This window comes from Salmo salar, chromosome ssa16, assembly GCF_905237065.1.
Source record: "Salmo salar chromosome ssa16, Ssal_v3.1, whole genome shotgun sequence".
NCBI classification, from domain to species: Eukaryota; Metazoa; Chordata; class Actinopteri; order Salmoniformes; family Salmonidae; genus Salmo; species Salmo salar.
Genome location: NC_059457.1, coordinates 75,658,495 through 75,670,919, shown reverse-complemented (window position 1 = coordinate 75,670,919; position 12,425 = coordinate 75,658,495). Strand labels below are relative to the sequence as shown.

General features: G+C 39.7%; 1 protein-coding gene across 1 annotated transcript; it reads left to right on the top strand.

The window, feature by feature from the left end:
- The first annotated feature begins 431 nt into the window (after window positions 1–431).
- Window positions 432–7,214, top strand: LOC123727878 (zinc finger protein 569-like). The gene is made up of 2 exons (XM_045697909.1): window positions 432–753; window positions 6,012–7,214. The coding sequence occupies exons 1-2, from the start codon at window positions 561–563 to the stop codon at window positions 6,608–6,610; spliced, it is 792 nt and encodes a 263-aa protein (XP_045553865.1). The 5' UTR covers window positions 432–560; the 3' UTR covers window positions 6,611–7,214.
- The last annotated feature ends 5,211 nt before the right edge of the window (window positions 7,215–12,425 follow it).

Sequence of the window (12,425 nt, the reverse complement as noted above, 5' to 3'; positions counted from 1 at the left end):
CTTCAACCTGAAGTGAATCTGAAGTTAAAACAATACATTTAAACTTTGTCATTGTGAATTTCTTGACACATCCAACTTGTGAATACGTTTTATATGATGTTTTCTGGCAATTGATAACAGAACAAATTGTGTAATTTGTGGAGAGGGAAAAGCATTAGTGTATCAGATCTGTAAACTGAATATAGCTCTGACTCGGGGACCTACCCTCCAGGACACTGCTGGCTTCAGGAAGTCCTCACGGCTGTCTACAACAGCATACACGCCTGTTCTCCGTATAGACGACATGCTCCAGTTGCTTGCCTGGGGGGCAAATCGAACTCAAACTTCTCCCAGTTCATTGACGGCCTCCGGACGTGGTTTGACGTGCTCCAAGACATCAGGTGGCGCTAATGTACTGCAGTCTTACACCGTCCGCGGTTGGTGACAGAAAACACAGCACGTGACATTGTTGTTTACAAAGGTATCTACTAGGTAGCGTAAACCCGCTAGGCTGAAGCTGACAGACGGTTCAACATTTCTTTGATAAAACAAACAGCTAGACTTTTATTGCCCTCTCCAATATGTCCAAACTACAGTTGTTGAATGTATTCGTCACCGAGCGTTTATCGGCAGCTGCTGTGGATATATTCGGGGCCGTAGAGAAGACTATAGCTGAGTATCGGGAAGAAATCTTCCGTTCAGCAGAGGAGAACGAGCGTCTACGGAGGGAGACGGACATGATTATCAAATCGGAGATACAGTTATACAGAACAGGTCTGTCGCGAATTAACGTTCGAGTTATAACCTTTTACTTGTAGAATAATGATAAGACAATGTATGTGGCACGTTGTGCAATTCTCACCCTGACCGCAACTCTGGGGAGTCATCATTAGTGCAAACAGACGCAAAATTAGAATTTCTATTAAACAAATTCAGGTAGATCCCTCCCCGTTTTGTTCCGTTTGCTTCCGTCTAAGAAACTTTTTTCAACAGAATTAATGAATACACCCCTAGTTTGCCAACGTTGCTTCATTGAATCACGTGATGTAGTGTAGCCCAGGGTTGCGTTCAGTACGACAGAAAGGGGAGCAACGTTGAATTTAACGGAAACGGAACAACTAGTTGAAAAAGTTGTGATTATGGTGCCCTCGAGGTCAGTTACCATGTGGTGATGGACGACTTTTTGCGATTTCAGACTGAGGCGATTCGATTAACCTGCCCGGGTTGAACCGCTAGCCAGGGCTGGTGAGGGAGGCACGTCCTACTCAAATCGAAGGGTAATCTGTGCTGCTCGGTCATATTGTCAAATGGAGCATGGTGCATCATTCAGGAAATTCAACATCTCTTCTCCATAAAATATAAAGAACCAGTCAAACGTTTGGAGACACCTACGCATTTAAGTGTTTTTATTTATTTTTACTATTTTCTACATTGTAGAATAATAGTAAAGACATCAAAACTATGAAATAACACACATGGAATCATGTAGTAACCAAAAAAGTGACATTCTTCAAAGTAGCCTTGATGACAGCTTTGCACACTCTTGGCATTCTCTCAACCAGCTTCATGAGGTAGTCACCTTGAAAGCATTTTAATTAACAGGTGTGCCTTGTTAAAAGTTAATTTGTGGAATTTATTTTCTTCTTCATGCGTTTGAGCCAATCAGTTGTGTTGTGACAAGGTAGCGGTGGTATACAGAAGATAGCCATATTTGGTAAAATACCAAGTCTATATTATGGCAAGAACAGCGCAAATAAGCCAAGAGAAACGACAGTCCATTATTACTTTAAGACATGAAGGTCAGTAAATGCGGAAAATGTCAAGAACTTTGAAAGTTTCTTAAAGTGCAGTCTCAAAAACCATCTAGCGTTATGATGAAACTGGCTCTCATGAGGACCGCCACAGGAAAGGAAGACCCAGAGTTACCGCTGCTGTAGAGGATAAGTTCATTACAGTTACCAGCCCAAATAAATGCTTCACAGAGTTCATGTAACATCAATTGTTCAGAGGAGACTGCGTGAATCAGGCCTTCATGATTGAATTGCTGCAAAGAAACCACTACTAAAGGTGGATGATCTCTGCATGTGTGGTTCCCACCATGAAGCATGGAAGAGGTGTGATGGTGTGGGGGTACTTTGCTGGTGACACTATCGGTGACTTATTTAGAATTCAAGGCATACTTAACCAGCATGGCTACCACAGCATTCTGCAGCAATACTCCATCCCATCTGGTTTGCACTTCGTGGGACTATCATTTGTTTTTCAACAGGACAATGACCCAACACACCTCCAGGCTGTGTAAGGGATATTTGAACAAGAAGGAGAGTGATGGAGTGCTGCATCAGATGACCTGGCCTCCACAATCAATCGACCTCAACCCAATTGAGATGGTTTGGAATGAGTCGTACCACAGAATGGATGAAAAGCAGCCAACAAGTGCTCAGCATATGTCGGAACTCCTTCAAGACTGTTGGAAAAGCATTCCAGGTGAAGCTGGTTGAGAGAATGCCAAGAGTGTGCAAAGCTGTCATTTGTGTAACACTTCTTTTGGTTATATGTGATATTTAATAGTATTGATGTCTTCACTATTATTCTACAATGTAGGATTTATTGGCCAGAACAGGGCACCTGGCTCACAACCGGGAGGCAGACCGGTTCCAAAACGAATGCAGTCAACGCTAACCCGGTACACCAGGAGCAGGCATCGAATCCCCTCAAGTTCACACCCATATGCATCTGGTAAAACCGCCTAGCGACCAGGGGTGTGTTCAGTTCGCTTGAAAGTTTGCTATGTTGCGGAACGTTTGTCTTGTACGTTCTTTGAACCCACAACCCAACCTTATCCGTTCAATTGAACATTATTTTAAGTTTTTATGTACTGAACGCAACCCAGGCAGATGAACTGCCACATGCGCTTTAAAAACTAGCACAGACCTCAAACAGTCGTTTTTCGACAGATTTTGGAAAAACTCAAATTTGAGCTTCTCATATCGCCCCAAATTTACTCCAGTTACTGTGTGTGGGGAGAATCAGTAATATTCAGTCAGATCCTATGGCTGTCTCATAGTCACCAATGTGATATCAGCTGAACATACAGTTTATCTTTTGCATTGAAGTGTGTATCAAATCAAACTTTATTTGTCACATATGCCGAATACAACAAGTGTAGACCTTACCGTGAAATGCTTACTTACAAGCCCTTAACCAACAGTGCAGTTCAAGAAGAGTTAAGATCATATTTCCCAAATACACTAAACTTTTTTTTAAAGTAACACAATAAAAATAACGAGGCTATATACAGGGGGGTTCCGGTACTGAGTCAATGTGCCGGGGTACAGGTTAGTCGAGGTAATTTGTACATGTGTGTAGGGATGAAGTGACTGCATAAATGGCTACCACTCTGAGTAGACACAGTTTTAGAATTCGTGGGTCAACGCCAAACAGGCCCTATTAAATTCGAACCATCTGTTTACAGGTCCACAGCAATTTGCAATTGTTGTGTTTCATAACCTTTTTGTCTGTCAGATTCGGTCAGATCCTATGGCTCTTTCATAGTCACCATTGAGATAGCAGCTGGATCTGGGGCCTCATTTATAAACCGCAGGTACGTGCAAAATGTACCCCAAAACGTGTGCACCAGTTTCCACATAAAAGTTGGCATTTATAAAAACTGAAGATGATGTGAAAATGTGCTCACATTCCTGCAAACTTTAGACCGTGCACACGCACAGTTTCTAGTGGTTGAAGTATTGCATTGCAAGTAGATTAGTATTTTGTGCAAAAGGGGCATATGATGGACGGCTTATTCATAACAAACAGGTTAATATCAAGATGCAGTAATTTCCCATTAGTGTGGAGAGAAAGTCTAATTTGTTTGTCTTTGCATTTTAAAATAATTAGAAATAGGTATATTTCCTAGGCTATTATTTATTTCATTTCATAATAAATTCCTCTCCTTTTTTGCAATGGTTTCATACTCAAGAGGGAGCCTATAGGCCTACAACAGTGATACCATTCGTTCCATCTCTAGTTTAATTGGACCCACTTCACAGCAGTCAATAGATGAGCTACAGTATTTGAAGTATTTTGCAGTATGCCATCTGATCTGGAGCTTAGGTTATTAAGGTGCAAGTTACTTCTATAGTTTACGTCTGAATACTGTCATTTCACATTTCTTCAGTAGACAATATTGGATTTATACACAACTTTTCATAACCATTAGAATAAATTATTCACCTTTTCTGGGCATGCTGGGTTCATATTCCCGAAGTAGCCATAGCCTATATACAACAAATTACCATGCGCATCTCTCATTTAATTGGGCCTATTAGATACGCTATTATTTCAAGTATTTTGCTCAATATGTCAGAAAGGAAGCGTGGTTTATAACAAAGTAGAATTTAACAGGTGAACAGACAGTTGATATTTTGCATTGAAGTGTATGGATACCACTGTGAGTAGACCCTGTTTCAGAATTCGCGGGCAGTGCACCATAGGTTCGAGAAAAATTCATGCAAAACAGGCCCTATTAAATTCAAACGATCTGTTTACAGGTTCACAGCCATTTGCAATTGTTGTCTTTCCTAAGCTGTATGTCTGTCAGCCTAGGCCTACAGAAAGTTTAACATTGTGTCATCCCCTCCAAAGACATTTGATCAAGTTCACTATTGCTATTTCCTTTAGAAACTTGCCTCGGCCTAATTCAAATACTTTAAAAGTATACAGCAAATAAGGGCGTTATTGTTACCATAAAAGGTGAACGATAGGCGTTTTTCAGGCGGAGTTTTAATGCTCATTCACGAGCGCACAGTTTCAGGACGGGTCTGATTTTATAACTGTAAACATGCACCAGTAAGCGTGCGCCAAGTAAAAAAATATAGAGATTTATCTATGTGCGCGAACTTTTCAGAAATGGTGCACGCATTTAATTGGTGTGAAATTTACGCAACGTTATAAATGAGGTTGGTCTACTTATGCGCCAACCACATAATATGAGCCTATGAGGTGTCTCGGTTTTCTATACCTTCTCTGGCGTAGATGCTGCGTTCATAACCAAGTGGGAAAGTGTTAATTACCAGTTGTGAAGTCGTAAATACGAGTTGGATGCATTCACATGCTTTGAACTCGTTGAGAAATGCAGATTGGCCAATGGCAAACAAGCTGCGTCAACCATAAACTAAAAGTACAGTTATCATGCTCACAAACAAATTGTGTTCAAAAACCATATTCATAGATTTTATTTTATAAATAATGTTTTGTTGCATTTACCGGCCAAAAATGCCATTCTCGAGATAATTTTCTTAATGTGTGACGTCAAGTTTCAGCATGTGGCATAAGTCAGAGCTTGGGATGATAGATGAGTTTCCCACTAGTATTTACCAGTTGAAGGGATGTTTTTCCCTGTCGTATGTGGTAAATACCATCTTCCCATCTGGTTATGAACAAAGCAAGACCAGTCTTCTTCTAAAGTGGGATTTTAGGGCAGACAGCGTCAGTCATCCAAAATGCACTCAGAACCCTACTGGGGACCTGACAGGACGGATCTGCTCCAGCCAGTACTCTGTGTAGCCCCTCGTCCATGACATCCTTTAATCCCAAGAGGTGTTCAGCTGCAGATATGATATCGATCAATCTTGAGTTCTTATCCACTCTGGCAGTGCAGTTTATAACCATAGCGATAAATGCCAAAGTCCACCTTTTTCACGACGAGGGTATCTGGACCCTGCACCTGGCGAACGGCACCCACAGGACTAGACTACGGTGTCTCCACCATGGCAACCGACCCACTAGCACCTTCTTTCACTCTTTTGGCTGCCTCGGCATAAGAGACACTGGACAGCTCTTATCCTGGAAATCTCTGCCTCCTTCACCCTTACAGGGAATTCAGGGAGCTCATGTTCATGTTTCCCCATCAGTGTAGACAAGACAACAAATCATCTTGTTTTTTTTGCACAGACAGGCCTTCCAAGTAAAAGTACAGGTATTGTATTAAGATAAGTCTATATTGATTGAATATATTTTTTTCCCTCCAGATTTCCAGCCACTGACTCCTGCCGTTCCCCCTGAAAATCAGAACTGTGAGCAGGAATGGAGCCCCAGTCTGGGGCAGGATGACCCAGAACCCACACAGATTAAAGAGGAACAACAGGAGCTCAGACTCAGTCAGGAGGACCCACCTCAGCCCTCACATCTTTACCTAAACCAAACTGTGGATGATGGAGAGAGGAACGCTCTACCTATCATCATAACTGAAGAGATCAGAACAGAACCTGATGTAGAGGGCTACAGAGTAGCACAACCAACCAGTGATCAGCCTCTCTCAGTTCATCCAGACTGCTCTGCTACACTGGAAAAACCATATTGGTGTAAACAATGTGGCAAAAGCTTTACACGTAAGGGAAACTTGACCTTGCATTTAAAGATACACACAGGAGAGAAACCTTTTCTGTGCAAACAATGTGGCAAAAGGTTTAACCAGAATAGCAACTTGACCATCCACACAAGGATACACACAGGAGAGAATCCCTATCAGTGCAAACAATGTGGCAAAAGGTTTAACCATAAGAGCAACTTGACCATCCACACAAGGATACACACAGGAGAGAATCCGTATCAATGGAAAGCTATTTAAGACTTCATCAGCGTGTTCACACGGGAGAAATCTTACCAGTGCAAATAATGTGGCAAAAGCTTTGGTCATAAACAGCCATACATCACATTTGAGCACTCACATTAAAGGGCATACATTATATTACTGCAGTGAGTACAGCAAAAGCTTCAGCCTGAAGTGAAAGTGAAAGTGAAAACAACTAATTATACTTTGTATCATTGTGGATTTCTTTTCACATCCAACTTGTAAATTGATGTTATGTTCTGTTTTCTGGCACTTGATGACAAAACAAATTGAGTTGTGAAAATCAGTGTGAAAATCATCAGTCAGTATTAGATTTCTTAGCTGAAACTAGCTCTCACTTTCAGAGACCTACAGTGCATTCGGGAAGTATTCAGACCCCTTGACTTTTTCCATTTAGTTTTTTTCCCTCATCAATCTACACACAATACCCCATAATGACAAAGCAAAAACAGTTTTTTCAAAATTTTAGCAAATGGATCTCTCTGTACTTTGCTCTGTTCATCTTTCCCTCGATCCTGACTAGTCTCCCAGTCCCTGCCACTGAAAAACATCCCCACAGCATGATGCTGCCACCACCATGCTTCACCGTAGGGATGGTGCCACGTTTCCTCCAGACATGACGCTTGGCATTCAGGTCAAAGATTTCAATCTTGGTTTCATCAGACCCGAGAATCTTGTTTCTCATAGTCTGAGAGTCTTTTAGGTGGCTTTTGGCAAACTCCAAGCGGGCTGTCATGTGCCTTTCGCTGAGGAGTGGCTTCCGTCTTGCCGCTCTACCATAAAAGCCTGATTGGTGGAGTGCTGCAGAGATGGTTGTCCTTCTGGAAGATTCTCCCATCTCCACAGAGTGACTCTGGAGCTCTGTCAGTGACCATCAGGTTCTTGGTCACCTCCCTGACTAAGGCCCTCCCCCGATTGTTCAGTTTGGCCGGGCGGCCAGCTCTAGGAAGAGTCTTGGTGGTTCCAAACTTCTTCCATTTAAGAATGCTGGAGGCTACTGTGTTGTTGAGGACCTTCAATGAAGCAGAATGTTTTTGGTAACTTTCCCCAGATCTTTGCATCGACACAATCCTGTCTCGGAGCTCTACGGACAATTCCTTCAACCTCATGGCTTGGTTTTTGCTTTGACATGCACTGTCAACTGTGGGACCTTATATAGACAGGTGTGTGCCTTTCCAAATCATGTCAATCAATTGAATTGTAGAAGTTGTAGAAACATCAAGGATGATCAATGGAAACAGGATGCACCTGAGCTCAATTCCCAGTCTCATAGCAAAGGGTCTGAATACTTATGTAAATACGGTATCTGTTTTATATTTTTAATACATTTGCAAACATTTTCTAAACTGTTTTTGCTTTGTCATTATGGGGTATTGTGTGTAGATTGCTGAGAATGATTTATTTTTTAGTCAAGTTTAGAATAAGGCTGCAATGTAACAGAATGTGGAAGACACGGCCTCACCGTGTCATTTGAAGAAAAATGTCTATGTATTTATGTTTTTTGGTTTTAATGCGTTGGTTGTTTCGTGTAAAGAAGAGAAAAATGAAATAAATTGTCTACAAATAAAGAAAAAGAGAGCCCTCACTGCTGTATCTAGCACAGAGCACACATTGGATTTCTAAACAATAGGCGTTCTTGTTCAATTGTTTAACAATGACATACAGGATATCTTCTATCTGTACTGATGGCTGCATGTTAGAATATTGAAGTAGCCTATCACATCTGTGTTGACAGTTAATAATGCAGCAAATAATTTGTTTTAATAAAGTATTTTTTTTCAATGGATGTCATAGTGAAACGCTCTTTTTCTCTGTTGAACAGGATTTCTGTGATGGTTCATACTAGACAGGTTTAATACATCCTCTATCAGCTCTTTCCTGCCTCTTACCCCAACCCTGTCCTGAACCGTTTTCTTAGTGTCAGATGAGGGCCAATCTAGGATCAGTTCGCCCCTGCCCATTCATTATAATTGAAAAAGCAAAACTAGATCAGCACTCCCACTCAGACGCTTTGGATCCGATTCCAATTTAGGAAATGATGCCTTTTTTACGCACTTCTCAGTAGTTGGTATTCAGACTTACCATATGACGGTGCGTATTGGGCTTTGCAGGCTTGATTCTTTTGTGTGCGCTGAATAAATGTTATTCAACCGCTGTAAACCGCTGGCCAACAGATGTTCTCATTGAGTTTTAATTCAGCAAGGTTTTCAGGTCATTTATCTTAAGCCGTGATCCCTTTAAATACAGTGTACCTTTTTGTCGACAGACTAGAATACATTGAGAGAACGAGTTCAGAAACGGTTCAGAATATAGGGGTAAATAAAAGAAAGCCATCTAAATATCATTTTTTTAAATCCATATCCCTATTTTCTGAACCCGTTCTCTCGATGTATTCTAGTCTGTCAACAAAATTCTAAATATTGTGCCATGGGTTTGGTTCAAACTGTTACAGCTCAGTCTGTGCCCCAGCTCCATAATGATTTAATTAGCCTACATAAAACATTTTGGTAACACTTTACTTGACACCTAGCATCATAACGCGTTATGACACGGTCATATTCATGTCAAAATATGTCATAACAGCTGACAACTTGTTTTAACCTGTCCATAATATCGCCATAACACTGCCATAACCCATATATTTACACAAATTTGTTTTTTCGCTACCAAGAATTGTCCTTTAGTTTGAAAGTTTGCCAAGAGTGTGCAAAGCTGTAATCAAGGCAAAGGGTGGCTATTTGAAGAATCTCAAATATAACATATTTTGATTTGTTTAATACTTTTTTGATTACTACATAATTCCATATGTGTTATTTCATGGTTTTGACGTCTTCACTATTATTCAACAATGTAGAAAATAGTAAAAATAAAGAAAAACCCTTGAATGAGTAGGTGTTCTAAAACTTTTGACTGGTAGTGTTCACACATTACATTTTAAATAAATAGTAATCAGACATCTCCGGTATACATTATGTAGTTATGTAGAAATCTTACTTTGTGCATCTTGTCTTTGGTGTCATAAACAATCCTTGCTTCCTGCCTGTGCTTGGTAAGGATATGAGGGGGCCCGTTATTACCTCCTCCTTTAGACTAGTTGGCAGAACGCCCAGAATATGTTCTTTAAGTTAAGATACAAGACAGTGCCAGACACATGCCGGAACCAACCCTATGAACTATGCCTATGTAACGTGCCTGTAACCAGTCTATAAGGGAACTAAACGGGACTGCCCCATTAGAGCTTCTGACAGATGTTCACTATGGTGCATTAAGTTTGTTGGAACCTCTCCAGTGCGCTGACAATAAACAATGATTAATTTAAGATTGACTTCGGGTGTCCCTATGTAACAATTTCCATGACAGTGTTTTCAGTAATAACCATTACAGATCACGGACTGAGAACTCTACTCTCAGTTCATCCCATGTATCTCCATAGACCACCCTCTTTTGATTTCCATGTGCCGTTTTTCAACTGTGCTGTGATGTTTTACATACATTTTGTCTATTTATGCCAATCTTTTTCACCCAATTTTGGTCTTTAATATATTGCTGACAAACCTGTTCCCTACTTTCTCCCCCTTCCACTTGCCTCCTCCATTTTTGCAGTAATGCTGCAATCAGTTGATTGTAACTTTGGATTAAGCAAACATTCCCATATTTTTTTTAGATTTGCATGTGTGACATAACTCCACCATTCCTATTCATAATATCATTAATAAATATAAAACAATTTAAAAAAGTTCCATAAAGAATGTTTTTTTTATTTTTATCAATCAGTATATTTGAATTTAACCATAATATTTGTTGTAATATTTGTTTTATCTTTTCTGGAGGATAAAACTGAAATTGTAACCAGCTGTGTATAACTTGTTTAAAACCTCAAGAGATGTAAAGACCCCTGTTTATGGGACCTGCGTGGTTCTGGTACTGGTTCCGACCAACATTTTCACTTCAAAATCAATCTGTGGACACTGTAGATCGAAATGGCTTGCATTGAGCGATAGCCCTGGTTCCCACGGACACAGTAATATATTGTCTGAACCTGTGTGACGTAGGATGTGAACATAGAAACCCCTTGAAGCTGGGATGTCCCTCCTACCATTTCATTTTCACTTCCGACTGTCCATCAACTCCTGGCTGAACCTTACATCACATCCACTGACAAAGCACATGCCTGCAATCATTACACCATAACCCAACAGTGGTGGCTCATCACTGTAGCACATTCAGAGATCGATTTATAGCCATTGATCTAAAATTATTAATATATTTTAAACATAAAAATGTTTGTTTGTCATAGACGGACAAGATTCATATGAAATGATAGGCGAGCTCCTAATAAGTTCAGGAAGCCACGCTATAGCTCTGTGAGATGTTCACAGCGATGAGGGCAAACGTTTTGATCAAGAGAACCCTTTAGAAAATATACACATTTTCTCTAACACTAGACACACAAATATGTATTTTACAGTTATAACGAAGGTGAAATCTTATAGTTTGATTATACTATATTTAGAAAGCACACTGTAAGTCATTTCAAGCCTTATTCATAAAGTTTTGTTGAATAGGAATTGCATCATATCAAATATGTCATATTTCTATCATATTTGTACTGTGTACTTGAGCTTGTGTCCTTAAAAGTCAGAAATATATAACTATTTTTACCAGAATGGGGAGATTTACTTTTTTGGAGTATGCAGGATTACTATTTATAGTCTGTGGCCCTCTCATGATAAATAATTACTTTTGGGGATTATGTAGATTACATTTTCGATTACATTTAGTTGCATTTAACTGAAAGGGCTATACTTTGAACAAAGTTTAATTTTCAATTAATCGAAAATGAGAAGTTGTAATCTGTATAAACGCAAAAAGCAAATTTTTGAACAAAGGTTGAGCCTTTCTTAATAATCTACTGTAGAACTAGTTTGGGTTTAAGTATAATTTACGTATGAGTGAAGCTTTTAGTGAGAGGTTTAATGCTTTAATATTTAAAGGCATAGCCACGGGAAGTAGGGGTGCTGTAGAAGCTGCAGCATCCTCTGAAAATCACAATTAAAAAAATTATTAATATAGAAAATATAAAAAATGTATGCAGCATTTGTTTTGTTTCAGCAAATTATTGCACTAGGCCTTTATTACTCCTGTATTAGTGGAGAGGAGCAAAATATTGGTCAGCAGAGTGGGGAGAAATGCAGATTCTTCCCGCGGCCATGTTTAATAATTTCAGTTGCCCAAACTCATATTCATTATATGAATAGGCACCTTTAATTAGCAATATTTTTGGCTCATATGATTTAAAAAAAAAAAACATTTCATCTGGAGTAGACCTGCGCCATAAGTTAGTCAGTAAAATGGAGATTGGACTAGAGTTAATCAATGTGATTTGTCCATAAATATGGTTGCAGAATCTTGTCTATTTTTGCTAACTTTCTATTGAAATTTCTTGTGGTAAATTAATTGATATCTTTAGGGATATGAATATCAAGTTTGTCTACTTCACCATCAGGCCATTTTATAGGTAAACTACCAGGTAAAGTAAAAATGTTGTCTTTTAACGATCCAATACATAAGGTACACTTATCATAATTGGGTTTAAGTCCAAAGAGGATAGAAAAGGGATCAAGATCTTCAATGAGACTGCAGGGATCCAGATTTGCGGATTTAAGAGGTCATTTTAGTCATTGGCATACACTGACACTTTTGTTTTCAAGCCCTGGATTTCTAACCCCCAGAATTGGGGCCTTTGTGAATACAACCCCTGGCCCTAACCCTGTGTTACTGGTTAGGGTCAACTTTGACCTCCTCCCAACTG

Bases quoted from the DNA above. Each gene is read 5' to 3' on its own strand.
- LOC123727878 (XM_045697909.1), top strand. From the start codon at position 561: ATGTCCAAACTACAGTTGTTGAATGTATTCGTCACCGAGCGTTTATCG. The intron at 754-6,011 runs GTCTGTCGCGAA...TTTTCCCTCCAG, and splicing joins GATACAGTTATACAGAACAG to ATTTCCAGCCACTGACTCCT.